The 27,782-nt window shown below is 40.1% G+C and overlaps 1 protein-coding gene across 1 annotated transcript in view; it reads right to left on the bottom strand.

Moving 5' to 3' along the window:
- The window catches only part of ROBO1 (roundabout guidance receptor 1), a 927,259-nt gene that overhangs the window by 192,498 nt on the left and 706,979 nt on the right, over window positions 1-27,782 (bottom strand). The window contains 1 exon segment of the mRNA XM_053306810.1: window positions 6,608-6,765. Within this exon segment, the coding sequence (XP_053162785.1) occupies window positions 6,608-6,765 (158 nt within the window).

The following is a 27,782-nucleotide window of genomic DNA, read 5'->3' as shown; positions in this document are numbered from 1 at the left end:
AAATGTCTTCTTTGCTGGAAGCAATGTGGAAATATTCCTTTTGGAAGGGAGGAAGAACAATCACTGCTCCAACCCCCTCTACCCACTTTCAGCTGCTTTCATCACAGGTATGCTGTAGCCTTTGTGCAAGACCGAGGTACTATTTCTACTCTCCTACAGATGTACAACATGTGCTCTGTGTAATATTCTAAGGAATACTCTGAACTAGCTGAGCCAGGAGCAGAGCATCTGTGCCTCTGCCAGCCTGACCAGCCCACCTCCCCCCTGGCCCACTTCTCCCCCACTGCCCGCCCCTGGTTTCTGGTGGGCGGGCCGGCTGAAAAGCCAGCCCATCACCTCCTCCTGCCTGCCCGCCAATTCTCAGTGGATAGGCTGTCCCACTGCCTCCTCCCACCCACCCATTCCTGGTGGCTGGCCCGGCCCGCCGCCGCCTGCTGTTTCCGGCGGCCGGCCCGGCCTGCTGCTGCCTGCTACCACCGGCCAGCCGCCCACTGGCGGCTAGCATCCTTATTTTCTCCTGTCCCCGTCGCTAATGGGCAGCTGCTTGTGAACTCTCACGAGAGCTGCCATGCATATGATTAGCGATGGGTACACCTAGGAGAAAAATAAATATACAGATTGTATCACATAAAACCAGTTTAATATCAGAAAATAGCATCAGTTTGTATGGTTCATGTGATACTTCAGGGTACAATAGTAGTTGCTGATGTGGTCAAGAAGATTTGTTTACTCCACCAGTAGTTTGGTATTCCACTGTGACTAGTTGTACTTTCCAAGTGTCTGCTGTTTAATGCAAGAAGAAGAACAAATATGCACTATATCTCCTCCTCCTCCTCCTCCTCCTCCTCCTCCTCCTCCTCCTCCTCCTCCTCCTCCTCCAATCTTTCTCAATAATAGAGTTGTAATTCCTCTTTTCTAAGTATCCTTTCATAAAACACAATATCCAGGAGAGAAGTCCAGCTAGTCCTATCACTAAAGTAACTTACGAGAGGTTCCCAATTATCCAGTAAAGTCTAATTATTCCGTAAAGATTAAACTTAAGACATGGTAATCTGTCTTTAGTAAGACCTACTGGATTTTCATTTTCACTCTCATGGCTGTTCCCACAGAAGTATAATTGAGCTAAAGCTAGTCTACACATGCAGCATTATGCAGAATGAAGAAGCAGCAGAATTCTGAAATGGTAGCATGGACAATCCACTTTAGCTGATGAGGGATATGATTTTGAAAGCTCCTTTGTTTGAGATAAAAACCTGTCCTTGAAAGTAGAAAACTAGTACAGAACAGTCTTGGCTTTGTGTACTACATTTTTTTCCCTTTAAAGAAAGGTCCAATTATTCTTTGATTTCAGTGGCCTGGAATGGTTATAATTTTTAGTTAATTTTATTCCATGTCAATTGAAAACAACTTCACTACATGTCATCTTATCTGGCTATTAAGAGGAGGGAAGACCCCTTTTTTCTAAAAGAGAATAAGTGGGGAAAATATCATTGCTAATACAAACATATTCAATATGCACATACCTGATTATTCAAATGTCAAGTGAGAACACGTAGTTATGCTTTAGATAGGTGAAGCATACTAAGTTCAGTGTAAAAAGCGGAAAGAAGAAAGGCATTGTGGAAAAAGAGGTTTTATGCTCTTGAATACAACAGGTGTTCCTGTAAATCTGTTAAAGATTCATTGTTATCTGTGTGGCTTTGGTTCCACAGTTGATAGAAGAGCAGGTTTAAAGCACAACTAATACAGGAAAAAATAAGGGTAGGTACCAAAACACAGTCTAATAAAAAAGAAAAACAATTAAGTATCTGACTGATAATAAGATAAATTGTAATATCAGTATAAAAATATACAATAGAAAAAGAAAGAAATGCAGTGTAATTGACCCTATGGGTAATGATAAATGATACAATGACAAAAAGCTGAGACATGTAGCACTTAAACAAAGTTTCAAAAACTTCCTCAGTCAAATGAAATAGCCAATATTCCAGTCACTATATCATTATTGCTCTACATAATTATAGAACTTAGCAATAGCAATAGCAATTACATTTATATACCGCTCTATAGCTGGAAGCTCTCTAAGCGGTTTACAATGATTTAGCATATTGCCCCCCAACATTCTGGGTACTCATTTTACTGACCTCGGAAGGATGGAAGGCTGAGTCAACCTTGAGCCCCTGGTCAGGATCGAACTTGTAACCTTCTGGTTACAGGGCAGCAGTTTTATCACTGCGCCACCAGGGGCTCAGTTTTATCACAGCAGTTTTATCACTGTACCACCAGGGGCTTATAATTGTATAATTACCCATAGGGTCACTTATACTGTGTTTAAAGCACAATTAACACAGTATCGTGTGTGTTAAAACAGTTTTACCATTTAGACATGGTAAAACTGTTTAACTGTTTAAATTTCTTTAACATTTGTCCTGAGTTAGTAACACATGGCAGAGCATGTTATTGACCAAGATACAGAATCCAACCATTATACAGAACAGTGTATTAAAGGAAATACCAAATAAATATTTGAATATGGATTCAAGAAGAAAATATGTTTGGAATTAAAACAGAACATTTCATTGCAAAGACTTCAATGTTAATATTGTTATGTTTTTTAAGCAAAAAAAAACCCATAGTGATAAATAGCTTGTGCATAATGCAAAAAAAAAAAGTGCTCTAGTGATAAATCAATCAATTATATATAGCTATTTTTCTGCTATTTATTTATTTTAAATATTTCTATCTCCAGCACACTACTGCTCAGGGCCGCTTTGTTTACAGTAAACACGCAATATAACAATAAATAATAATAAAACAAACAAACCAGCAACAGGATAAAATGGCAGACAGGACTAAAGCTGATGGAAACTAGAAACCCAATTAAAAGCACTTTTATGCTTCTTTAAAAGGATAATTTTCATGTTCTTTTAAAAATGAATCAATGAGAGACTGAAATGCCCTCCCAGAGGTGAATGCAGTTGCAAGCATTGCTGGGTTCCAAAGGTCAAAATCAGCACTTTGAATCTGTCCTGGGAGTAAGCTGGCAATAGGGATGTGCAGAATCTCCCGCCCCCCAGAGGCCCAGCCCCAAGTCACCACCAAACAAGCCAGTGGCAACCATAACTGGCCTCTCCAGATGATCTTAATAGCTGACAGGTTTTACAACAAAGAAGTCGTGAGTTTTAAGAACCATGGACCCAAGCCGTTGAAGGCTTTATAGGCAATAATCAGCACGTTATATTTAACTTTGAAACATATTGGCAGCCAGTACAATTCTTTTAAAACCAATGTTATATGGTCCCTTTGGGTTGTTCCAGAGATCAGTCTGGCTGCCGCATTCTGTACTAATTGTAGTTTCCAGACTACATACAAAGGCAGCCTCATGTAGAGTGCAAACTCAGTGGTTATCAGAATATGCACTGTTTTAAGGTATTTATCTCCAGAAATTGAAGTAGCTGATGTATCAGCTAAAGCTGATAAAAAGCGCTGGCCACTGCCTTAAACTGATAAACCAGAGAGAGTTTTGGATCCAGAAGCACTCCCAAGCTATGTATCTGATCTTTCAGGAGAAGTGTAACCCCATCCATAACATGCAGATCTAAACCATCTCTGGGGTCCTGACCGGCCACAGTCAGTACCTCCATCTTATCTGGATATTGTTCACCACTATATAATATTTTATCTGCCTTTCTATCTAAAGATGCTTGGGTCTCACTCACTCACTGACATGAAACTCCCAGACCAAACCACAAAGGATAGAAATATACAATTTTCACAGATAAGATTCAAAGCTCATCCAGACTATTTTAAAAAAATCCCAAACCCAAGGGAAATTCATTACTTTCCCAGAAAATGTGGGAAAAATCTCCCATGGAAAAAACAGGGAGAATGAAACTTCATAGATGTAGAAAAGGACTAGAGTCAAACAGGTATAAGAGGTTGCTATTTGGAGGAATATTTGGATACTGTAAACCATAATAATAACTAGTATGTATGTATGTATACACACACACACACACACACACACACACCTGGGGTGTACTCTGTGATACCTAAACAGTCATTCATTCATTCATTATATAAGTAATTAATTTATTATGCTTCTATTCCACCCATCCAAAGGCTCTGGGAGGTACACAACAAGCAAAATACAACAAACACCATTTTAAACAAGTTAAAACAAAATAAAAACAAATCGAAAACAGTTCAGAGACATTTAAAATGGCCCAGCTCCATCACCACCAGATATACCGGCAATAACTGGAGACAAAACTGTCTGGTTGATCTCAATGTGCAATGGGGATCATACAGAAGAATGTGCTCTCTCAGGTGAACCAGACCTAAGCCATTTGTGGCTTTAATGATGATAACCAGCACTTTGTATTTTGCTCGGAAACATATTGGCAACCAATGCAGCTGTTTGAGAGCAGGCATAATATGATCCCTCCGGGTTGCCCCAGAGACCAGTCTGGTCTGCATTTTGACCTAATTGAAGTTTCTGAACTACGTACAAAGGCAGCCCCATGTAGAGTGCATTAGAGTCAAGCCTGGAGGTTACCAGCTGATGCAGCATTGTTTTGAGATTGTTCTCTTTAAGGAATGGATGCAGCTGTTGAATTAGTTGAAGCTGATGGAAAGCACTCCTGGCCATACCTTCCACCTGGGATACCAGGGTGAGGCCTGGAACCAAGAGCATTCCCAGGCTGTATACCTGTTCCTTCTAGTGAAGTGTAACCCTGTCCAGCACAGGAAGATCTAACTCCTCCCTCAAATTCCGACGCCCCACAATGAGCTCCTCCATCTTGCTTGGATTCAGCTTAAATTTGTTGTCCCTCATCCAGCTCATTACTGCCCATAGGCAGGCATTTAGGGAATGAATGTCATTTCCTGATGATGAGGAGGAGGAAGGGGAGGAGGAGGGGTAGTAATTTATTCATTTATTATTTCTCTGTGTAAACCACCCTGAACCATTTTTGGAAGGGCGGTATAGAAATCAAATCAAATCAATAAATCAATCAATAAGAACAGCCCTGCTGGATCAGGCCCAAGGCCCATCTAGTCCAGCATCCTGTTTCGCACAGTGGCCCACCAGATGCTGCTGGAAGCCACAGACAGGGGTTGAGGGCGTGCCCTCTCTCCTGCCATTACTCCCCTGCAACTGGTACTCAGAGGCATCCTGCCTTTGAGGCTGGAGGTGGCCCACAGCCCTCCTACTAGTAGCCATTGATAAATAAAATATTCTTCTCATTAAACATACCCATTTAATTAGTGTACTTCAAGATAGCAGGCAAGTAAGCTCATCTCTAGAGAAGACAAAGGAGCCAAAACTCTCAGTTATGCCTTGAAAAAGTATTGCATCTCAACAGCTGATCTCTGTGCATTACTATCATTTTACAGTTGATCACTGTGCATGACTATTGTATCTATGGGAAGGTGCTGCCTTTGAAGCAGGAAAGGCAACAAAGGAAGCCTGAGACAAGAACCATAAAGAGAGATGAGAGGAGTGGGGTTTAGGGCTGCATTTGTGAAAGGAAGGTACAGTAGGATTCTAAACACATGACTGGAAGAAGTCACTATACCTGCATTGGTCTGTTCATCTGAATCCGTTTTCCAAGTGGATATAACCCCCCCCCCCGATATTCTAATTGTGCATTTAAAGGTAGAATCTGAACTGGCCCATAGTGTGTTTCCATTGCAAGGTTGAATAATGGAATTAGATTAACCTTGCACTTTTTACTCTGAATTGTGTCATTTGATTTCAAATGTTGGTTAAAAATGATAAACAATAAGATTACCAGACTTGCTTTTCTATATTCTCTCAGAGTATAGTTTCGATAGGTAATCTATGCTAACCCCTGCTAACTGAGCAAAGAGGCACCTTTTAAAAAGTGGTGATTCTCTTTATTTAGCAGGGATAGAGCAACTGGCCATATCCATCCCAAGCACAGCATCCCTTCAATCTTTTTTAGATAGTGAACCACTTTGGGAACTTTTACTGAAAAATGTTATACAAATATTCATCATCTTCATTGCAATTACAGGTTTCTTAAGGTTTATCATTACTTCAGATCAATTAGTTTGGCTAACTGCACTGTTTCCTTATATCATTTATTTACATAAGTTGTAAAACAAAAATAATAAACGTATTTCTATCTACCACTATTCAAAATGACACAATTCAATTCAGGAGAAATCCTCTAAAAGTTCAAAGCTTTGAAACGGAAGAGTTGCCCTGAAGGCCAAAGTATTGCTGCACCAAAACTGTGTATCACTGTAGATAAGGGAAAATCTGCAGTTTCAATGATCAGCAAATCTTTGGAACACTATAGCACCAGCATGGTGGCATACCTTAATCAGTTGCAAAGTTTTTAAGGAACAGGAAAACCTTTCCTAAAATGAATCACCCAAATTACATGTATATTTGCTTTCCCTCTCCGTTATTTCAATAGCACAAACCAAATAATGGAGATTAGGACAATGTTGAAAGGCTAGTTGTAGAGGCCCTAATTATTGCATATGTCATATGATCTTAACAGATAAATGTGCAATGGTATTTTAATTACATCTCCCACCACACACACACACACACACACACACACACACTTACTGTAATTCTTTCATCTTTATCATCCAGGGAAGATCCATCCTTTTTCCATGAAATTGTAGGCTCAGGATGGCCTCTTGGAGGCTGACATTCCATCACAGCTGGTTCACCTACTGCGACCATGACATCGGAAGGATTTTGTCTGAAGTCATCACGCAGTACTGAAACATTGAAAGGAGAAGGGGAAGAATATCAAAATAGCCATCAGTAACGAACAGCCAGACTTAAACATGTGGAAATTTTATGCAAATATAAAAGGGGATAGTGGATATTCAAGTTGCACAGAGTATACATTCTTTTTTATGGCCACTAGAGGTAGAACCACTTTTAAAAATATATGTTGACATATTAACACTTCCTAAGCTGTTTTAAGGAAAACTTGTCTTCTACAACTTTTGCTAAGTATAGTTCTGATTGTCACCTTAATAGTAAGTGAGTCTGAGAAAGAACAAAATACAAAAGCAGGAAGAACAAGGTAATGATAGATGAATGAACATGCATGAACAGCATGAAAATAGTACATCAGAATTTAAAGAGATTTAAGAATGATGAGAACCTCCTCAACAAAATAATATATGTTCTTTTAGGTGCCTAGGACTTAAATACTTTTAGATAAACAATGTCAAACAAACATAGGGCACAGATGCATAATTTTGTAGACCAAAGAGCAGAGTTACTGAATGCGCAAAAACACTTAAAAAAAAAAAGATTTCCACCTAACATTTGATTCCTTTGACATAGTAAATTTAAAAAGGAGGAGGAATTATTAGGTCTCAAGATTATATCAGTAGTCTAAAGTAAAGGAGTATTTTAATAGGATCATGCCATAAACCTATTTTTTAAAATCTAATTAAATGTTCCTGTACAATCTTAAGTATTATGATGTCTGGAGAAGCTCATAAAAATTTCAATGTGAACCTCTCAGATAGCTCTTTGGGGTTTTTTTAAAACACCTTTGAAGAAACAAAGAAGTTCAATATTGGCCTAATTTGCTTTTATTACTTGAGTAATTTCTATCCTTGTTAAGCTAAAGCCTATCTTACAAGAGTATTACCTTGCCTGTAAATTGAGAACTTTTCACCAATTAAACAGCAAATCACAAAATGCCTTAGGAAAACATCAAAGGGATAGGGATAGATACAGCAAAATATTTTTCCCCATTTACTATTAATTATTTTGGCTCTAACATTACATAATGAAAAGCTAACAGAATGTAATCCATTAAAGATTGCTCTGAAGATAGCAGTCATGTAATTATTTTTGCAGCTGTAAAAGAGACACATAGTATGGGATTGCCTCAGGCCCTGGCAATAGAACATAAAAGTTATAAATTTAAGGACTACTACTCTTGCTGAAAAAGCAATTTTTCTTCCCTGTCCCTTATAAATTGAGACTCACATGTAAACTGAGCATACATTTCCTTTCGAAAATGTATTAGCAGTATGCTTCATAATCCAGTACAGTATATTCCTTTAGTTATCCAATGTTCAATTATCAGCATATGTATTTCATTTGCTAAAGTAAAAATCATTTGCAAATCAAGGAACTGAAACTGAAGAAGGGAACTGCAACTAGACAAATGGCTCTCATTCTCTTTCTAGACCTCTGTCCTTGGCTTAGCATTTCATTCCATGCCCTGCAATCCCGATTTTTTTAAAAAAAGGCTCCCCTCAGCACAGTTAGGGTGACACATGCTCAGTCTGGGGTGCAGATCTCTCCCTAAACACTTGAGCAGTCACCCTTATTTTACTGCTCTCCCTTCGCCAACCTTAATAACTCTTATCTTCATTTTTTCTTTATGTTACAGTTTGCTTTTTTCTCCTTACTGGTACACTACAAAGTGGCTCTAATCATTTACGACAACAACAAATATTTATATACTGCTTTTTAACCAAAGTCCCCAAAGCAGTTTACATAGATATAAATAAAATGGCTCACTGTCCCTTAAAGGGCTCACAATCTAAAAAAAGAAATATGATAGACACCAACAACAGCCACTAGAAGGATGCTGTGCTGGGGATGGATAGTACCAGTTGCTCTCCCCCTCCTCACTGCCCAGCAAACAGGTATGGCTGCAGGTACCTGAGGTGGATCGGTGCCTCCCTAAGGAGGCAGTGAACCGGTTCATGCACAGCCCTAGTGGTACCATTCTTGAAGCAATGCCTGACCTACATTATAAAAGAGGAGAACTTGTCTTGAGGTAGCAAGCATGACTTGTCCCCTTAGCTAAGCAGGGTCCACCCTGATTGCATATGAATGGGAGAAGTGTGAGCACTGTAAGATATTCCCCTCAGGGGATGGAGCCGCTCTTGGATGAGCAGAAGGTTTCAAGTTCCCTTCCCTGGCTTCTCCAAGACAGGGCTGAGAGAGATTCCTGCCTGCAACCTTGGAGAAGCCGCTGCCAGTATATGTAGACAACACTGAACTAGATAGACCAATGGTCTGACTCAGTATATGACAGCTTCCTATGTTCCCAAGTTCAACCTAGGATTTTTCCTATGGGAGAAGTTGCAATTCAGACAAGAAGTTGTAAGTGGTCTCCTTTCATCAGATAGGAATAGATCATGTGTGAAAACTGAGGGAACAGAGTCTATACAGATAGCTCATACGAGCCAAATCAGAAATTTGACTTTCTAACTCTCGGTAGCATCATTGAAGGATAACTCTGCCTTTCTTCAGGCCAGTGCTTTCAAGGAACAGAGTCATATTTTTCTCTTCAAACGTCATGGACTATATATTCAAGAAAATCATACATTTGCATTCTCCTGTAACTGAGAATAACTACCGTCCCCTACTCAAAAACATTCAGGTAGAATAGCATTTTCATTTCACCCTAGCAAACTTGAACAAGAATAATAGTTAGCATAAAATAATTAATGAGTGTGATCTTGCGTACATGTCACTGGCTTTATGAAATGGTCAATTGTATGATTAAAATTAACAAGAGAATCAATAGGTAACAATTTATGATTTGCATATACAGGCAAACTCCGCCATTCATGGACCCAACAACTGCGGTTCTGTGTATCCGCAGTCCGATAAATGACACCCAATCTCCGCATACGTGGACAAATATTGTTTAAAGGGTTAATTTCACGTGCCTGCAGTGTCAGGGTTGCCACCATTTTCAGAAAAGGGGCCATTCTGTGGCTTCTAAAAAATTAAATGGGGGAATTGGGACAGCTGGAAACCCATGGAGCACTGTAGGACACTTCTCCCCACTTTTTTTGTGTGTGGCTGATTTTCACCATTTTCCCAGCCTCCTGGCACCTAACCCCGCCCCCCTTTCCCATTGCCTTGATGCTCTGTTATCCATGGTTCTGTTATCCACTGTTGTAGCAGAGAACGGACCCCCAGTGGATAATGGGTTTAACCTGTAAAATTCTTCTAACTCTTGTGTCATTATGCATCCAGATTATTTTTATTTAAAATTTGTACCCAATGCAGTAATCCCTGCTGCTTTTGTACCACCTCAAACCCTAGGTACCCATCTTCCCCTTTTTCAGTGTTGCCTTTTGAGATTATTAGGATACTCCTTTTGTCTAAATGAATTACCCGCTCAGCCTTCCAAAATCACCACAAATTCTGCCCCCTTTAAGATCCTTAAGTATGTGCATTGTGTTCATTTGGGTAAGTCCTTCTTGTTTTCCAAACCAGCTGACACTCCCAAAGTCTTTTCAAAGATAACCCTACATATAACATATTGCAGGGTTGAACGTTTGGAAGTCACAACCTGTGGCAATCTATTCCTTTATAGAGGATGGAAAAATTGTCAAGGCAAATTGAAGTATGAAAATCGTAGTGCCTTAAGAAGAAGGATAGGGTGGGTGGCCTCTAGAGAAGATGACAAACAAACTCAATGTAAAGAGAGGGCATGAAGTGCATTCTTCAGTCCTACTGCGAGACTGCCTTTGCCACTGAAATGACAAACACTTGCATATCAAACACTGGCTCCAGCTCTCAGTCTTGCATGTTCTCTGCTTTCTACTCATGGTCCAGCAAGGAAAATTTAGAAAAACATGCTTTAGCTTCAGAGGTAGAAAAATTACCATCTGAGACACCCTGCTGTAGCATACTCTTGTTAACTTTCTTCAGGTGGAGCAAGAGGAAAAGCAGAGGTAACAGAGTAAGGAAATGGGTGAGGAAAGGCAAAACTTACAATTTGGTATGCTCATCTGTCACTTCAACTGGAAAGGCATGCCAGCAGCATGCTTACAGCCAGGGGCGTAGCTAGGGGAGAGGGGGCCCCGTGTTCATCCCTCTCTCTGGCGAACCCCCAGAGTGAGGGAGATAATGAATAAAATAGGGACGGATGGAGCTGGAGGGCCCTCAGGAGCTGGGGGCCCGTGTTCTTTGAACCCTTTCGCTCAATTATAGCTACGCCCCTGCTTACAGCGCTGCAAGCCCTGTTTATATATTATGTCCTTCTTCCCCTAGATGGAAGAACAGCTGAAGTCCAGCTGTTTTATAAGACTACCTCTTGTCATGGGTGGGGGAAACCCCTAACAATATAAAATCACCATGCTCCAGACTGATATATTTTTGCTTTCCTCTGTAGAGATAGCGTACTTTTTTTCAGTTTTTTAAAAAAGGTACTTAAGATTACTTTAAAAATCATGAGGCGGTTTGACATGAAACATTTTCTTCATTAAAATTCTTGGTCACTCCCTTTACTCTGCATTTGGAAAGAAACAGATCTCAGTGAGTAAGTTAGTTTCCTCAGATAAAAATGTGTTAACAGAATGTTCAGTTAAAATATACTGTGTAGTAAACATATCACACAACTGGGGCTATTTTAATGTTACATTCACAGCATGGTAGCTTCTGCATGAAATTATTTTCTGCACCACTTTGTTAATATCAGAAACGTATATGATGGAGGAATTCATGATAAGAACACCCCTGCTGGATCAGGCCCAAGGCCCATCTAGTCCAGCATCCTGTTTCGCACAGTGGCCCACCAGATGCTGCTGGAAGCCACAGACAGGAGTTGAGGGTGTGCCCTCTCTCCTGCCATTACTCCCCTGCAACTGGTACTCAGAGGCATCCTGCCTTTGAGGCTGGAGGTGGCCCACAGCCCTCCGACTAGTATAAGAACATAAAGCTCCTTACCATGCAGTATGGCTGCTGCAGTAGTCCCACATCACAAAGGTAACAACAACATAAGCTGGTTTCAAACATAACTTTTTAATTCTCTTTACATGATTTAAACTATTATTATATTTATCTATTTTCAAATAATGTACTGTACTATGGCAAAATTTTATTTGCCCCTGACTTGATTAGGGCAGCTTATAACACATTAAAACATTCATATAATGTTTAGAGCTTGAGTAAAAATTAAACCAAAACTAGATAGTTAAATAAATCTAAAAACACAAAGCTCCAAGCACTGCTATCAAGCCAGTCCGAATACTGTGTGTGTGCACACGCTACAAGGGTTGCAGACGGACAGACCATAGGCTCAACCACACCCTCTGAGATATGCCATCCGGATCCCCTGAAGGCACAAAGGAAGGCAGCCAGACTGCACAATGCCAGTGACAGGAGGGCTGCTCCTCTCTCTTCACACTGCATATCTCAATCTTCATCCTTACTATTTTCTTCGGAGGGAAAGGAGAGTTTCAAATATGAGAACAAGTGGAAGAAATCCCCCTTTTGCTAATCTAGCTTAATTTGTGCTTCTCTCAATTTGTCTAGCAGCCAGTCAGCATTATTCTGGTGTAGTACAATTGTGCAGTGGGGAAATGACTTGACTAGCACGCCGCAGGTTGCCAGTTCAAATCCCTACTGGTATGTTTCCCAGACTATGGGGGTAAACACCTATATCGGGCAGCAGCGATACAGGAAGATGGTGGAAGGCATCATCTCATACTGCACGGGAGATGGCAATGGTAAACCCTTCCTGTTTTCTACCAAAGACAATCACAGGGCTCTGTGGTCGCCAGGAGTTGACACCGACTCGAAGGCACACTTTATCTTTACAATTATGTTATCTTAAGTAACAAATGCTATAATTTGTGCCGGGAGGAAACTAGTGAAATAATCCTCTTCAACCCTGGCTCCTCTTCTATACCAGACTGAGCCAGGGCTGCCTGCTTTGCCCTGGAATAAAAAAACCCTAATCTGGCCATTAAACTTCCTTTTTATTTTGTCTCACCCTGCAATAAGGGTGCTTCCTCTCTTCCGCCAAGCAAAAGCACCTTTCAAACTGGCATCTGCCAATGTGCCCTTTTTCTATCAAAAATAGTCCTATTAAAATTCCAATTGCTATCAAAAGCAAACAAGTATTCTTCTCTATATATTCCCTGTTTCCTTTTTTTTTTTTTTGCTATCTCTGAGATCAATTCATTTTGAACAGCTGCTATGAAAAGAATTGAGACATGAAGCCATCGAAGGAGAAATTATAGATTAACTGATAAAAGGAGAAGTTTTGAAGGGAGACTTCTCAACTCAGATTAGTTTTATATGCTGTTTTCAAGATATTTCCTTCTCCACTGTGGTATTTTATATAAACTGCAACATTTTATTTTTATACCTTTAAACTACAACATATAAATGTTACGATAACAAAATCCTTGTATTGTTAGACACCAGCTTTTGATGGTGGAAAGACTGCCAGAACTAATCCATTACTACTATTTTAAGCTTTTCAAACCATTCAATGAAATGGTATTAATTCTTTAATCATTTGAGAAAAGTATCTCCACCAAAATAATATATTTTCTGAACATTTTAAATACAATGTAACTAGTCTTTGGTGTTTAAAAAAATCAAAAAGTAATTGCTCAGTAGGTCAGTGGTAAATAAATGGTCAAAGGTCATCATCTTCCTTTCGTTTAAGGCTATATTTAAAATAATTAATCCTTTAGTTTAGGCTATACAGGGCTTAAAATAATAAAAAAAATAAATTATATTTTAAATAGCAGATATCAAGCATAGATATTAAAAAGAAGATGCAGGATACAAAGGGAATTACTTTGTTTTCACTAGTAATTGTTAATCAGAAATACTCAGCCTCTGTACATTAGGTTCAATTTCAACTGCCAGAATTAACAGTCACTCTTTTAATTTTATCTTAAAAGGTGTTATCTATTTTAGATGAGCTTGACCTCAGCCATTAGCTGGAGAACAAGTAGCTTCAGGAAGCTTACTTCCTCTCTCCTTTCCTGCCTGCAAAATCTCTGCTGAAACTCTTAGTTTGGCTTGTACAAGACTTGCAGAGGTGAGAAGAAGGTCACTATGGCCCCATCACCAGCTGGGAGATGAAATGCCACTGGGAGGTTCTATCTCTAGCTCCCAAGAAGAGCATGATGACAAGGGGAAGATTAGTGTGGGTCCAGTAATTAGATGTAAGGATTTTGCTTCCTCTTTTTCTCCAGGCAAGCTGCCTGATGACTGAAAAGGCAAGAGAACAGGATACCGCATTCTGTCTGCTGTCAGTATCCAGAAGACCCAGTGCCACTGGGATGCATCACCTCCACCCCAGCAAGGGAAGCTCAGCCTGGATGTAAATGCCTCTTAGTATCTCACTTTCTTGTTCTGATATTGTTAAACTTTATTTTTACCTTTTACCTTCCATTGTGAGTTTTGTATTTTAGCATGCAATCCTGAGCACAGTGCCTATATTTTAGTTTTATTTAGGTACAGTGTCTGCCAGAAGCACTGTGTATTGAAATATATTTGCTATTTTGCCTATTATGATCCAAAAAGCAGGATACAACTATATTAAATAAGTAGTAAAAGTAGGTTTAAAGACCTGGATTAAATGACCTGGATTAAACACTTATTTTTAGCTTTAAAAAAGTATTGTTATGAAATATATATTTTAAGGAACATAAACCCACCCATTTAGATCAGGAATTTCAGGGCTGAAAGTGTACATTTTCTTCAAAGAGTATCTATGAACATGTTAAATCAATTAATATGCATCTTTGGAAATTTGTTATTGTAATGAGATAAACAAAGGAATGAACAACTTTAAAGATACTGAACAGGACAAACACACACAGCCAAAAGTAGTTATCAGAGTTCTTTTGGAAAACAACAGAGCGTTCTCATTTCAGACTTTCATCTTCTCACTGACAGTGGACCAGAACACACAGAAACAAGATAAAAGGGGAGCTGATGCCCCAGAGGTGAAGCAGAATATACAAGGGATGATCACTAGTGGTCGAAGATTGCATTTCAACTGGTTTCCAAAAAAGCCAGAGAAAAATTTTCTAGTAAACTTCCATTAGGTGATTTTTCTTCAGATTAAATTTTCCACCATATTTCCAGCTGCAAGTATAGATCTATTCATTTTCGCATTAAAAGTATGCTTCCATGGAATCAACTGAAATACTAAGCAATACTAAATACTAAGCTAAGCAATACTAAATTTAGTATTTAATACTAAGCTAAGAAATACACAATGTAAAATATTACTTCATACAGAATTAGTAGCACAGAAGAGCTGCAATGAAGAAGGAGTAATCAAAATACTTAATTTTATTTCAACATTGCAATATATTACCTAAATACTGTTCCAAGATGATCCAGTTTCAACTCCCTAAAAATGACATTTTAGACAAAATAATCCTTGCATTTGCTTAACATGAGAAGTGGGATTGAGGGAAAGTTGGATTGCCCTTTAGTCATACTGAAGAGGCAACTTATTGGAAGAGAAAGCAATTCTCTTCTACCCCAGCCATCCTACTCATGAGAAGACTTGGCATGGTGACTGAGGCTGCTGCTCAATGTCTCTTCTTTCTTCCTTGGTTCTCCCACTGCCTCGTCCTCAGCAGCTGCCTCCTCCTCCTCCTGCAGCTCAGCCCTACTCCGTACCTTCTCTCTCTGCTGGATAAGTCTCATGAGATGTACCACGGGATGTGCAACAGACATCCTAAGGCTTTTAAATATATAGATAACCTATTTGGGGGGTATCTATTCTTTTAGGCACAGACCAAAAGCATAGTCAAGAAAATTTGATTTCTTCTAATGTGATAGTCTGAGCCCCAATTGACTATTCTAAACTAATTCCAAGTTATGGAATACAGTCCAATCATTTTTTGCCCCTGACATTAAAATTGTTTAATGTTACAGTGTCTGGTGCTGAGGTGTCCAGCAACTCCTCTTATGTGATGACCTGAATCAGTTTCAGCACGTGACCCCAGAGAATGTGGAAAGGTTGCTTGGAATGGTGCGGCCTACCACCTGCCCTCTTGATCAACATTGGCTTATACTATCTGGCAGAGAGGCTGTTGTAGAAGGCCTGGTAGAGATTATAAATGTTTCTCTGAGGAACGGCAGGATGCCTCCTTGTCTTAAGGAGGAAATCATTAGACTGCTTCTGAAGAAGCCTGCCTTGGATGCCTCAGAGTTAAGCAATTAGAGGCATGTCTCCAATCTTCCATGGTTGGCTAAGGTGGGTGGTGACCTCTCAGCTCCAGGAGGACTTGGAGGAAAGTGATTATCTAGACCACTTCAAACTGGCTTTCAGGAGGGCTATGAGGTGGGGACTGCCTTGGTTGGCTTGATGGATGATCTCTAATTGGGAACCGATAGAGGGAGTCTAATTCTGTTGGTCCTTTTGGATCTCTTGGTGGCTTTCGATATCATTGACCATAGTATCCTTCTGGAATATCTGAGGGGATTGAGGGGTGAAAGGCACTGCTTTGCAGTGGTTCTGCTCCTACCTCACAGGCAGATTCCAGATGGTGTCCCTTGGAGACTGTTGTTCTTCAAAATCTGAATTTTTTCATGGTGTCCCTAGGGCTCCCTATTGTCTCCAATGTTGTTTAATGTCTACATGCAACTGCTGGGAGAGATCATCAGGAGATTTGGTGCAGGGTGTTATCAGTATGCTGATGACACCCAAATCTATTTCTCCATGTAAACCTCATCGGGAGAATGCATAAACTCCCTAAATGCCTGCCTGGAGGAAATAATGGCCTGGATGAGGGATAACAAACTGAGGCTAAATCTGGTAATTTGGAAGTACTTATTGTGTGGGGCCAGAACTCAGGACACAATTTTGATCTGCCAGTTCTAGATGGGGTCACACTCCCCCAGAAGGAACAGGTAGTGGGCGTGCTTCTGGATCTGAACCTCTCCCTGGTGTCACAGGTTGAGGCGGTGGCCAGAGGTGCTTTTTATCAGCTTCGGCTGATACACCAGCTGCGTCCATTACTTGTATGAACAACCTCAAAATGGTGGTACATATGCTGGTAACCTCTAGGCTGGATTACTGCAATGTGCTCTATGATTGGTTGCCTTTGTACATAGTCCAGAAACTGCAGTTGGTCCAGAATGCGGCAGCCAGGTTGGTCTCTGAGTCATCTAGGAGAGACCATATCACTCCTGTGTTGAAAGAACTACACTGGCTGCCGATATATTTCTAGGCAAAATACAAAGTGCTGGTTATTACTTAAGCCCTAAACAGCTTAGGCCCTGGGTATTTAAGATAACTTCTTCTTCGCTATGACCCCCACCACCTGTTAAGATCATCTGGAGAGGTTCGTCTGCAGTTGCTGTGAACTCGTCTGGCAGTTTCTCAGGTGCGGGCCTTCTCAATTGCTGTCCCTGGACTTTGGAATGCACTCCCTGTTGAAATAAAAGCCTCCCCATCTCTGGCAACCTTTAAAAAGGCACTGAGTCCACATTTATTAACCCCGGCATTTAATTAGATTTAGAGTTTTAATGTTTTTAATATTGGGCTTTAAATGTTTTAATGTTTTCAATGATTTTAATTGTTAATTGATTTAATGTTTTACATGATTTTAATTGTAAACCACCCAGAGATGCAAGTTTTGGGCAGTATGGAAATATTTTAAATAGATAGATAGATAGATAGATAGATAGATAGATAGATAGATAGATAGATATGTAAATAAATAAAATGGAACATTTATGATTAATTCAGTAATAAAAAGGTAATTTCCATTTTACTAATATGTGTCCTAACTATACATTTGTTTTAAGACTGGTTCAAAAGTTCCACTCTTTGAGTTTCAGGGAGCCAGCCTGAATATTTTTCTTCATGAATGACTGATACTCTCTGCTGGTTAATGGACAATGGAAAGCAAGAAGTATCTCCTTTTGTCTGTCCAATGGAGTAAAAAGCCATCATCAGCTCTAATTAAATCAAGCCTTTTGTTTTGAGCCTTTGGGGGTCATTACTAACATGGGCATCTGCCTAACGCTGCCTTAAGGCCAAAGAATCCCTATAAAGAATCCCCCTCTCCCCCTCAATGCATATGGTTCGTGTGTGACAAACTATGTCTTCAACCTATACAAAGCACAAACTTTTCCCCCAATCCCATGGATACCTCCATACAGTCCAAGTCCAGCTAAAGACTCTGGTTGGATAGTTCCCAGGTTCCCTTGAATCTGTTTTATGCTGGAAGACCTAAGCTAGCCAAAGCTGCCTTCACTGTGCCAGAGCTCTTGCTGACTTAGCCCATTTCCTTTCCTGAAACTTCAAGCGAGGTAGAGGTCTGTCAGAAGTAGTTAGCATGAGGACAAACTTGCATTCTGAACTGCCTAGGATGCTCAAGTTCTCTTGCAAATGACAACGATGATGGATATTTTTATACTACTTTTTAAGAACAAGTTTCCAAAGTAGTTTGCATAGATAAATAAAAATAAAAATTAATAAAGATGGATCCCTGTCACCAGAAGGCTCACAATCGAAAAAGAATCATAAGACAGACACCAGCAACAGCCACTGTAGGGATGCTGTGCTGCTGCTGGATTGGGCCAATCATTCTCCCCCTGCTCAATAAAGAGAATCACCACTTTGCTCAGTTAGCAGGGGGAAACATACAGCTTTTCACTTCCTTGTAAACCTATTTTCCTTCCACCCAGAGAAAGATAACCAATGATCTTGAAATCAATGCATACCAGCCAATCAAAATTTAGATTAGGTATACTGATTGCAGCTCTATCTTTTCCTTGCTTTGTTGATCATCCTCCATCTCTCTCCCCTTCTCCTCTATGCTAGACTCTCAGGTTTTCATTTGCTGGAATTTGGTACTGAAAGGACCAGCATCTTATAGTTTGGTGCTTCTATCCGGCCCTCTGAAAGGATGCCAAAAACCATTTTTTACTTGTGTGCTTCTGTCTTAAATAAACATATTCTTTGATTTTGAAGAAACCTGATCTTGACTCCATTACTTTCGGTTGGGTACAATACCCTATTACCCACCAACTTTTACCCAAAACATCATATTGCAAACTATTCCCAAAATGTATTGCCATATGTACATTTGCATCTGATTAATTTTCCCAGATAGATCAAAAGCATATTCACAGGGTGTGACAGCAACCACATGCCTGAGCAAACGTGAAAACAATTCACACACATTAAAATTCATTTTAATCAGTGTGGGCAGTTATATTTAGCTACTGTTTTCCCCTACTTATATCTTATATGTATGCATGAATTGTATATACAGTTAAATACATTTCCTCTAGCTCAACAGCATATAAGGGAGACTTGATAAAGTGTTTTTCTTATATTTCTATGCTGATCTACATCAGTCAGTAGCATCTATTTCAGCCACTGATGAGAACCTATGAATGAAAACTAAAAAGGAACATCTCTGAGCCAAATACAGCAGAGCTGTCACAAAGGGCAGGTAAAATAAAGGTACTTCTAATAAAACTCAGCAATTAATATCAATTAATATCAAGCATGCTGATATTAACTGCTCTTAATGTAGCAATTGGAAATATTGGCAAGATAAATATATGGGTAAGTGGTAAAGGACTAGCTGTATTTTATTATCTATCTTAATAAAGGGCAAATCTAGTAAAACAGATGGTACTTGGGATTTCTCAATGAATTCAGCATCTGTGTGTACAGTTGCACAAATGCCAATTAAAATGTGTCAGAGTACATTTAAATACCTTGCTGATAGAATGTAAGCCAATCAAGCTGATGGAGGAGCAAGGTTAAATCTAATCATCCACTGAACTTTCTACAAGTTACTCTGTATGGAATTTTCTAAAGGAATTATAAAAAACAGAACTCCTATTGATTTGTGTTTATATTCATAACTCTTCTCAAGCCTTTGGCTGAAGCTCAAAGAAAAATAAATTGGTATATATATGATTTGGCAAAACCTTAATCCAACAGACACTTATTTGATTATAAATCTTCAGGATAAATGTTTCTGAAGCTGCCTACAACTGATGTTTGATTTCTAAAAGAAATTTGCCCACGAGATTTGTACATTTGCAAATTATTCATGAAAAACAAAATAAAGAGATTTTATGAGATATTATCTAAACAGCTTGAAACCAGATTAATCATAAAAAAATAACTGAATTTAAGTTTGTAAACTGAGTCACAGTTGTATTCTACAGATACTGATGTACCACTACAAAATTGTACAAATTGTTAATTAATAATAATATATTCTTACAGTAGAGGAGGAGAAAAAAGGCCCTGAAGAATATATCAAGGACAGTGAAGAAGATGCACTTCAAATGGTCAATAATGAGAAACTATTAAACACCAATGAAACAAAGAAGGCCTACAAGAAAGAACAAGTCAAGAACCGAGCAGAAAAATGGAAAAATAAGCCACTGCATGGTCAATATTTGCACAATATTAGTGGAAAATCAGACTACCAAGTCCTGGCAATAGCTTAAGAATAGCAACTTTAATACTGGCTGCACAAGAACAGGCACTGGTTTAATACTGGCTGCACAAGAACAGTCACTAAGAACAAATGCAATAAGAGCAAAAGTCGAAAAATCAACAACAAACTGCAAGTGCTGCCTTTGTAAAGAAGCAGATGAAACCGTGGACCACCTAATCAGCTGTTGTAAAAAGATCGCACAGACTGACTACAAACAAAGGCATGACAAGGTAGCAGGGATGATACACTGGAACATCTGCAAAAAATACAAGCTACCTGTAGCCAAAAATTGGTGGGACCATAAAATTGAAAAAGTGGTAGAAAATGAAGATGCAAAAATATTATGGGACTTGCGACTACAAACAGACAAACATCTGCCACACAATACACCAGATATCACTGTAGTCGAGAAGAAAGAAAAACAAGTCAAAATAATCGACATAGCAATACCAGGTTATAGCAGAATAGAAGAAAAAGAAATAGAAAAAAATCACCAAATACAAAGATCTACAAATTGAAATTGAAAGGCTGTGGCAGAAGAAGACCAAAATAATCCCAGTGGTAATTGGCGCCCTGGGTGCAGTTCCAAAAGACCTTGAAGAGCACCTCAACACCACAGGGGCCACAGAAATCACCATCAGCCAATTACAAAAAGCCGCTTTACTGGGAACAGCCTATATTCTGCGACGATATCTATAACCATTGACAATAAAATTCTGGCATCCCAGGTCCTTGGGAAGGACTCGATATCTGGATAAAACAAACCAGTCAATAACACCTGTCTGACTGTGTAAACAAGAAATAATAAATAATAATTCAATTTCTATACTGCCCTTCCAAAAATGGCTCAGGGCAGTTGAGCCATATGAATTTAACATAAAAGGATGCTATGGCTAGAGATACACACCTTAATTTCTAGCTCAGCTTACATCGCTAATACATGCTTTGGTCAAATTAACTATTTAACATTTATTCTATCAATGTCAAAATGTTTTTCTGTAGGTGAAACCAAATGAGCCCTTTCTCATGATATGTGAGAAGGGCTTGGCAGTGGGCAGCGGGGAAGGCTGCTCAAACATACCTACCCTGCAGAAGATTGTTCCTGGGGAAACACTGAAGTTTGGGGGCTGGGATGCATTGTGCCAGTCCCTGGAACTTTCACAGTGCACCGTGAGAATGTGCAGTGCGTTGTGGGGATCCCTGCAGTGATGGGTAGATGCCCGTCCATGGTTCAGCACAAGCTAAATGCAGCCAGTGCCATATGCAATTACAAAAGTGGGGCTAAGGAGTAAAACCCGCAGGCAGGTTTGCCAGCATGGCACTGCTGGCAGCCTCTTGGATGTTGCAGGTTCACATGCACAGGCAACAGAGGGCTTGGCTACTTTGGACCACTCTTGGCTGTCCATGTGAACAGGCTCAATGACAATTGTAGAATTTACTCATGGATAACAGCAAATTATTTCAAAGATTATTCTATACTGTTCATCTGTTTTTTTCAGATAACAAATAAATAAATAGTAACTAATAATACAGGAGTCATTTATTTGATTTCAGCAGGCTTCAGAATCATATTAATCTGAATACAGATTAATAGGAATCCTGGGTGAGGATAAGAGTACAAAATCAATATTTCTGTATCCAAAGGAAGTTAGTCATGATTAAGCATTACCGAAATTGTGACTAATCGTGACTAGTAAGTGTCATTACTTTCAATGGGATGTGTCATTACTAACTTCCGTTGGATACAACCAATGATCTGTTATCTGTCCCAGTAATCCAATATCTGTGCCCCTGTAATTTCATAAGCTCCCCAAAACAGATGATGGAAGGTCATTAAGAATAACTTACTGTCCTGTAGAGAATCTTTGGTCAATACAAAAAATGAACTCACATCCCTTAGATGCAAAGACATTACAGGGCAACCTAACTGCCTATAATAATACAATATAATTATTAAGCTAAAGTTAATTGTAATATGAAATTTGTATATTATAATTTGTTGGATGCTTGATTTCACTCCTCCAAATAAATTATTTTTTTCAAATGTGGATGGCTATGGCTGATATGACCAGGAGGAGGAAAGATCAATTTGTCCCTGCCTTGTTTGCTGACTCTTCTTTCTAGTCACATCTATCAACTGGTTGCCTAAGCCAGACCAGAAGGGGTAAGTAAGCAAGCAAGGCAGTGAATCCACTTCCCATGGAGTAGAGGGTGTTGCTGGGGTGAGAAGCAAGTCTGACCTTCATGACTAAGGACATTGTTGGGTGTGAATTGTAAACTCATTCCCATGGTACCAAAGAAAGTTTAACTCCAAAACATTTGGGTTGGCTCCTAATGTCAGAGGGGGAGGAAAGGGGTGCACTGTTTTTCAGTTGGTGAAACTACTACTACCATGCACATATATAGTTTTTAACAAATTGTTCTAGTAAGAACTAACCAGCTTACTTTCCTTTCACTGTCTCTACAATGGGACTAAATTTGTTTCAAATCAAGGTCCACAAGTTAAATCTCTTGCACCTCAAATCTTCATGCATCAGCCATCTTGGATCAGAGTGGATGACATCATTACAAACTACATTGTTGAGGTGTCCCTGTGTGTCACTCACTATAACTGTACCAAATTTGGTTCAAATCAGTTAGACAGTCCTCAAGTTAGTACACTTGCACCTCAAAAGTTCACACGTCCACCTTGGATCAGGATAGATGACATCATCACAAACTACACCATTGAGGCATCCCTATGTATCCCTACAGCTGTGCCAAATTTGGTTCAAATCAGTTAAGCGGTTTACAACTTAGCCCACTTGCACCTTCAAAGTTTTTGTGTCCATCATCTTGAATTGGTGTCGATGACATCATCACAAACTACTCCATTGAGGTGTCCCTGTGTGTCACTCACTGCAACTGTACCTAATTTGGTTTAAATGGATTAGAGAGTCCAAAAAGTAGCCTGCTTGCACCTCAGATGTTCACATGGCCACCATCCTAAACTGGAGTGGGTGACATCATCACACCACACCATTTGGGCATCCCTATGTGTCCTTACAGTTGTAGAAAATTTGGTTCAAATCGGTTAAGAAGTTCACAAGTTAGCCTATATGCGCCTCAAAAGTTTATGCATCTGCAATCTTGGATCGGGGTTGATGACATCATCACAAACTAGGCCACTGGGGTTAGGGTTAGGGTGAAACACGGACACACACACACACACGGACACACACACAGAATGCTGGGTGATCTCATATGCCTACTGGAAAATAAGCTTTAAAAAAGAACAAAAAGAACCCATAGTGCATGCCTGGATGAAAGATAGATATCAGGACTGTAAAGATTGACTGGTATAGTATTGTGAACTGTAGAGTGAGTTGTAAACAGGTTTTCCAAATTAGAAGGGACTTAAATTACTTTATTTAGATTTGGGCCAACATCCAGATTACGGTGTACATGAAACCAGTATCCTGGTTCAGTCTGAGTCCGAACTGGTCTCAAATGGAACTGAGCATGTTCAATTTTTGCCCCTGCCCCCAACAGACCCCCTGGTTCAGCTTGAATTGGAACCAGTTCAGAGGTTCTAAACAGGGGAATGTTTTTTTTACAACTTACCACCCGGGGGTGGGGGGGTTGCCACAGCCATGGGGGTGGGGAGTCTGCAGCAGTTCCCCCTCTACCTGTTGGCCTTTCCCCAGTCTCAAATTGGCCCAGGTTCCAATCCCTATGTATCCCTACAGCTGTGCCAAATTTGGTTAAAATCAGTTAAGCGGTTTACAACTTAGCCAAATGGGCAGTTTTCAGCTGTTTCCAGACCTTCCTGGGCCTCTTCACACAGGCGGTGGCAATTTTGAAGGCCGCGATGCATGCACACTAACCATCTACGTGACCTGGGTTGGTCAGAAGACCACTAAAAATTAGCCAAAAACCACCTGAACTGGGCCGATTTAAGACCAGGGGGAGGCCAGCAGGGTCAGGGGGAACTGCTGGAGAGCACCTTACAGGCGTGGCAGTGACCCACAGAGATGGTGTTTTTGTTATTTATTTATTTTTAAAATTCTGTTAGAACCCCGGGACCAGCCAGGAGGGAGTTCAGCTTGAGTTCTAGCTGAACCAGGTCTGGTTCAGCTCAAGGGAGACCTGGGAGTGAGCCCTCGAGCCGGCCTGATTTGATGTTGAACTGGCTCGAGGTCCAGCCAGTTTTCAGTTACCTAATTCAGACTAATGAAGCATGTACTTGGAAACACTGCATGTGTGCTATGGGTGTGTGTGTGTGTATTTTTCATCTACCTTCCCTTTCCTCTGTAGCTGACTGTGACTCCTTAAGATATGTTCCCAGTAGCTCAGCAACATGATCCTGCTGGTGTATTATTTGGATTGGAACCTTGTACACTCCAGTTTCCTGATAAAAGCTTAAGGCTAATCTATATCCTGTGGTGTGAGAGGTTATTTAACTAGGGGCAATTCATAACAATTCATTGAATGCATGCTTCATACACATTGCAAGTTGTTAAATATATATTTAAAATGCTCTAAGAAGTGCCCTGTGACTTATCGCGTGTGTGGCAGCTCTTGCGAGAGTTTGCAAGCAGAAACACCATGTTGATTGGGCAGTGGAGATTCCATATGTAAACAGGGAAGAAGAGCCTGTGAGAGCAGAAGCACCATGGGCAATGGGGATTCCATATGCAGATAGGGAGGAGGAGCCTGTGATGTTTAAGGTCAGTTGGAATGCAGCTATTACTGGTCGGAATATGTTCTTGATTGTAGAGGAGAGAAATCTACGTATAAGGATAGTGGGCAGGGGTCTGCAAAGAAAGAGGTTGTGAGGTAGGAAAGAGCACCTTCAGGAGAAGGAGGCTGCCATTGTGTGAATTAGATGAGGAAACAAGATGAACAAGATCTGTTAACTCAGGAAGGGAGAGAGAGAGAGAGAGAGAAAGAAAGAGAGAAAGAAAGAGAGAAAGAAAGAAAGAAAGAAAGAAAGAAAGAAAGAAAGAAAGAAAGAAAGAAAGAAAGAAAGAAAGAAAGAAAGAAAAGAAAGAAGGGTGAAGGACAAGCCCGAGCCTGTCAGCGGCCTGAGGGGAACGAGTGGTCATGGGGCACCTATTGGCAGCAAGGAAAGGCCCAGTCAACCACTGCTGATGTTTGGGGATACCGAGGCCATTGGCAGAGGAAGGAAGGAAGGCAGGCAAGCGACGGGCCTGAGCCTGTCAGTGGTCTGAGGAAACGAGTGGCCATGGAAGTAGCAGCAGTGAGGAAGGGCCAGGTCAACCGCTATTGCTCCTATGGGGAGCAACAGAAGCAGGGCTTGGGTGAGGGTGGGGAGGTCTCTGGGGATAGGGGGCTGCAGCTTGGCCAATAGGTGCCAGCAATGCTACAGACCAAGAGGGGTGAGGGGGATGGAGTAAAGGGATGGAGGAGTGACAAAGAGGGGTGAAGGGGATGGAGGAGGAAAAGCAGGACTGTGGCTCAGGTGAGGGTGGAGAGATATCTGAGGTGTGGGGGGGCTTTGGCAAGGGGTGAGGGGAGCAATCAAGTTCTACTATGCAGATGGTCTGTGTGGGTTAAGCTAGTTTGTATTATTTATTGATTTTTAGACTCTGGCTTCTGCCTACTAACACCAAAGCAGCTGAGATTAAGAACCTTCTGATAAACTCAGCTTCTTGGTCATAACTTAATTAGAAACATAGTTTCATCTCACTGAGCAGACATCATGAAAAGAATTTCAACATATACTGATATACCAGACAAATATTTTATTTGGTGCACATCAAGTTAGCCTGTTTTCAAAAAATTCACATATTGCTAAATGGGAGAGAAATCCAACTTTATCTGTAATAATTAAATACTTTTGACAGTTTTGAAATGTTGAAGGTATTTGCAGAAGTGAAAATATATTTTGGCTAAATAATGGATCATGTTAATTTTAATTTAAAAAATTCTGCCCATAAATAATGCATTTGTACTTTTTTATGCAAAATAAAATAAAATAAAAATCAGTATATATTGTTTCCAATTTAAAGTTAGAAGTATACTATGAAAAACACCCTTCAGCAAGCTTGGTGTAATCAGAGTTTTTTCACTAAATTACCCACCTCAACAGAAACTCTGCTCAATTTTATCCTGCTATCTTACAGTACTCATGAGAAACCTATACACAGGACAGGAAACCACAGACCAGACATGGTGAAATACACTGGTTCCAGATCAGCAATGGAGTAAGACAAGGCTATATATCTTCTCGTTATTTATTCAATTTATATGCTGAATATATAATGAGAGAAGCTGGATTAGAAGAAGATGAGCATGGTTTTAAAGTTGGAGGAAGATACATCATTAAACTGTGCTAAGCTGATGACACCACTCTGATAGCTGAGAATGCAGATAATCTGCACGCTCTAGTAATGAAAGTCAAGAAGCACAGTGAAAAAATGGGGCTACGACTAAATGTCAAGAAGACTAAACTAATGACAACGGGTACAGCAACCAGCTTCAGAATTAATGAAGACATTGAAGTGGTGCATAGCTTCTGCCTTTTAGGGTTAACCATCAACAGTAAAGGATCCAGCAGTCAAGAAATAAGCCACAGACTTATTGTGGTAGGCTTGGTAGGGTTGCAATGAAGGCCTTGGAAAGGATATTTAGATGCTGTGATGTGTCTATACCTACAAAGATTAGAAGCATTTGGACAATGGTTCTTCCTGTGATAGTCTATGGGTGCAAAAGCTGGACTCTGAAGAAGCAAGATAGAAAAAGCATTGATGCTTTTAAACTTTGGTGCTGGAGAAGACTTTTGAGGATACAATGGACAGTCGGGAAAACAAACACATGGATCATGGAACAAATCAATCCAGAATTTTCACTCAAGGCACAAATGATCAGGCTCAAACTATCACACTTTGGACACATTATAAGAAAACCCAGCTCCCTTGAGAAGTCTATAATGCCGGGAAAAGTTGAAGGAAAGAGAAGACGATGTCCAGCAGTTAGGTGGATGGACTTGATTAAAACAGCAATGAATGCACCACTGGGAGACCTTAAAGGCCAAATTGAAGACAAATCATCCTGGAGAGAATCTATCTATGTGGTCGCTAAGAGTCGACACCCACTTGACGGCACTTAATCAATCAATCAATCTTACAGTGCACATGATCTTTGTTCCTGTGGTTGAAAATTGCAGCAAAGTATGATGGTACAGATATTCTTTTTCAGTTGACCAAAGAAAATGAAAAGGAACAGATTGTGTTTTTCATGCAGATTTTTTATGTAAGACCAGTTATTTACAAGAGATGTTTTGAATTGGGATCTGCTTTCTTTATACATAAAAGATTGTTTCATATTGCTGGAGAATGAAAGAGAAAAAATATTAAGTCCTAACTAGCAAACTCTGAGGCTGGTCACATGCACCTTAACCCAGGCTAGGGAAGCCCAACCTGGGTTAGGCTGTGTGTGAGAACCACCGGGATTGGACCCGATCCCAGTGGGGCAGCCTCACCTCACCCAGCTTATTAACCTGTTAGCTGGGGTTAAGGGCTTGAGTGAGCCCTTAACCTGTGCTC

The sequence above is a fragment of the Hemicordylus capensis genome, chromosome 3 (assembly GCF_027244095.1).
Source record: "Hemicordylus capensis ecotype Gifberg chromosome 3, rHemCap1.1.pri, whole genome shotgun sequence".
NCBI classification, from domain to species: domain Eukaryota; kingdom Metazoa; phylum Chordata; class Lepidosauria; order Squamata; family Cordylidae; genus Hemicordylus; species Hemicordylus capensis.
Note: the sequence above shows the minus strand (reverse complement) of the source record. Positions and strands in the feature narration are given on the sequence as shown.